At 61.6% G+C, this 2,177-nt stretch overlaps 1 protein-coding gene across 1 annotated transcript in view; it reads right to left on the reverse strand.

Moving 5' to 3' along the window:
• Positions 1-1,601, reverse strand: part of CAMSAP1 (calmodulin regulated spectrin associated protein 1) — a 31,714-nt gene extending 30,113 nt beyond the window's left edge. Inside the window, exon 1 of the mRNA XM_045289349.1 lies at positions 1,450-1,601. Coding sequence (XP_045145284.1) covers positions 1,450-1,596 — 147 coding nt within the window. The 5' untranslated portion in view covers positions 1,597-1,601. The remainder of the gene's footprint in view (positions 1-1,449) is intronic.
• Between the last annotated feature and the right edge of the window lie 576 nt (positions 1,602-2,177).

Here is a 2,177-nt window from a genome sequence, read left to right on the forward strand (position 1 = left end):
AGTAGACGGAGGCCCAGGGCCCTGCACTGGGGGGTGACGACAGCTCAATGGCTGCCCTCCTCACTTACAAAAGGGTCTAGCCCTTGAGGGCGCTCACATTGAGAATATAGGTTGTCTTTTTCATTTTTAACTTGTCCTTCCATTTCCATGGACTTTAAAAAGTCCTCGCATGTCTTACTTAATGCAAAGATAAGCTCAAGATGACACAACACAAGGTGAGCTCCCAACTCCACTCCAGGCCACGCACGATAGGCCAGGAGCCCTGGTGACACAGGGGGCTGCTCTGGAAGGTCAGCAGAGCACACCCACCAGCGCCCCGACAGAGAAGCATGAGCTGTCTGCCGCATTCAGATTCCCAGGGCTGCTGGGTCGACCCTGGCTCAAGGGCCCCGTGCTGCTGTGTTTGTTCGTCTTCTCCTAACACAGACCCAGCGGCGGCACCGTGGGCTCACGTGGGGAGGAGTGGGGGCGCGGGTGGCGGGCCGGGCAGCTGTATGTGTGGTCACTGTGGGTCCGAGCAGACTCGACGTGCCAACCGACCGACGTGAAAGCTACAGGCCCTACAGCATCCAAGAGCCCGTCCCACACAGACCCGCTGAAGGTGAAGGAGTTTCTCAGCCCGTCCAGGGTCTGAATGTCCTACAAGGGCCATGTCCATTCATACAAATGAGGAAAAGCTGCCAAAAAGAGGAGGCAAAGTGGGAATTTTTGACCCCGGAAACTCCCGCTTTGACTAGAGGCACTGCTCAGGCCCAGCCCCACTCACACAGGCCGGTCTGAAGCACCATGTTCTGAACCAAACGCTCCCAGACAGTAGGGCACTCGCCCCACCTGGGATCCTGCAGAGGGAGCAGTGGGCAAGGGAAGGGTGTCCACGAATGGTGCCCAATGCTCAGCTGCTGCCCAGAAAGTGGGCCGTTCAAGACCACCCAGAGGCTGCCCCGACGACGGTGACCTACTTCAGAAAGGACACGGCCAGGCGGCTGCAGCATGCCCACCGCCTCCCACTCCCCAAGAGTGCAGTGCCCAGGGGGTCTTTCAATCCAGGGCAGCCCTTGTCCCCGTCTGAGGAGGTTTCCCAGCGGCCGGCCGCCCTGACCCCACAGGGCTGTGTGCAGGGACAGAAGCTTTTCACAGCGGCCGCTCAGTGGCCAGCCCGGCGGACAGCCCAGCGCCCCTCCCCTCCCCTCCCCTCCCCTGGGTGGGCGAGTGGCACAGGCCGAGAGGCCGAAGAAGCTACCTGGTGTGGTGTCTCTTTCTGCTCCATTCAAGCCCTAGGTGAGCTCACTGCTGCAAGCACAGACCTGGCTGCCAAGGGCTCTGGTGAGAAAGGCCCACAGGAAAACCCCTGGTGGCGCAGCAGTTAAGCACGCCAACTGAGAGCAGGGGCCCAGCCCCGGGCACCACGGCAGATGGGGATGTCACCTTCTTCCCCGTGCCCACACTGACCTTGTTGATCCAGAAGACCATGGCGTCCTCAAGGTCGTAGGGCAGCTCCTTGGAGGCGCTGAAGGTGGAGAAGCGCTTGACGCTGGCCACCACCTTCTCGATGCTGACCATCTCCACCATGTAGGCCGTCATCAGGGCGTCGACCATGGCCATGTGCGGGCTCTGCGGGGCACCGGCCCTCAGCGCATGCCCCCACCCAGCAGGCCTGGGCGTGGCCAGAGGACAGAGCACCACGCAAGGCACCAAACGTGGCTGAACCAGGCCGGGCTCTCACGAGGGCCATTCCTCTCCAGAAGCCTGGCCTCTCCAGAAGCCTGGCACCAGTGCCCACAGCTCCCTGGTCTCTCCTCACAGCCCTGCCTGCCCAGCCCTGCCTGCCCAGAGTGACCCACGCAGAGGCCGTGGGACAGAAATCCCAATGGGCCCGCAGTCGCCACTGTGGAAAATAACCAGTGTGTTGGATGCCCTGTTTCCTGAAGGGCTAGGCAAGTGGGGGCTCCACAGCTCCACACTGGCAGGCTGACCCCAGGAGAGGAAGAGCCCGCTGTCTGTCAGGACCTGCAAAGGGCCACTCAGACCGAGTGGTGAGGGCAGCCCACTAGTCTGCCTCAAATCTGCTCTGGCTCACACGTCGGTAAGACATTCTAGAGCATCCCAACCCCGAGCAACAACCCGAGCGTACCCCCTGTGAGGACTCAGCCCCAGTAGCTGGGACAGAGAAGGCTGCC

Source organism: Echinops telfairi, unplaced genomic scaffold (assembly GCF_000313985.2).
Source record: "Echinops telfairi isolate 266 unplaced genomic scaffold, ASM31398v2 ScPeMD7_25;HRSCAF=90, whole genome shotgun sequence".
Lineage (NCBI taxonomy): Eukaryota > Metazoa > Chordata > Mammalia > Afrosoricida > Tenrecidae > Echinops > Echinops telfairi.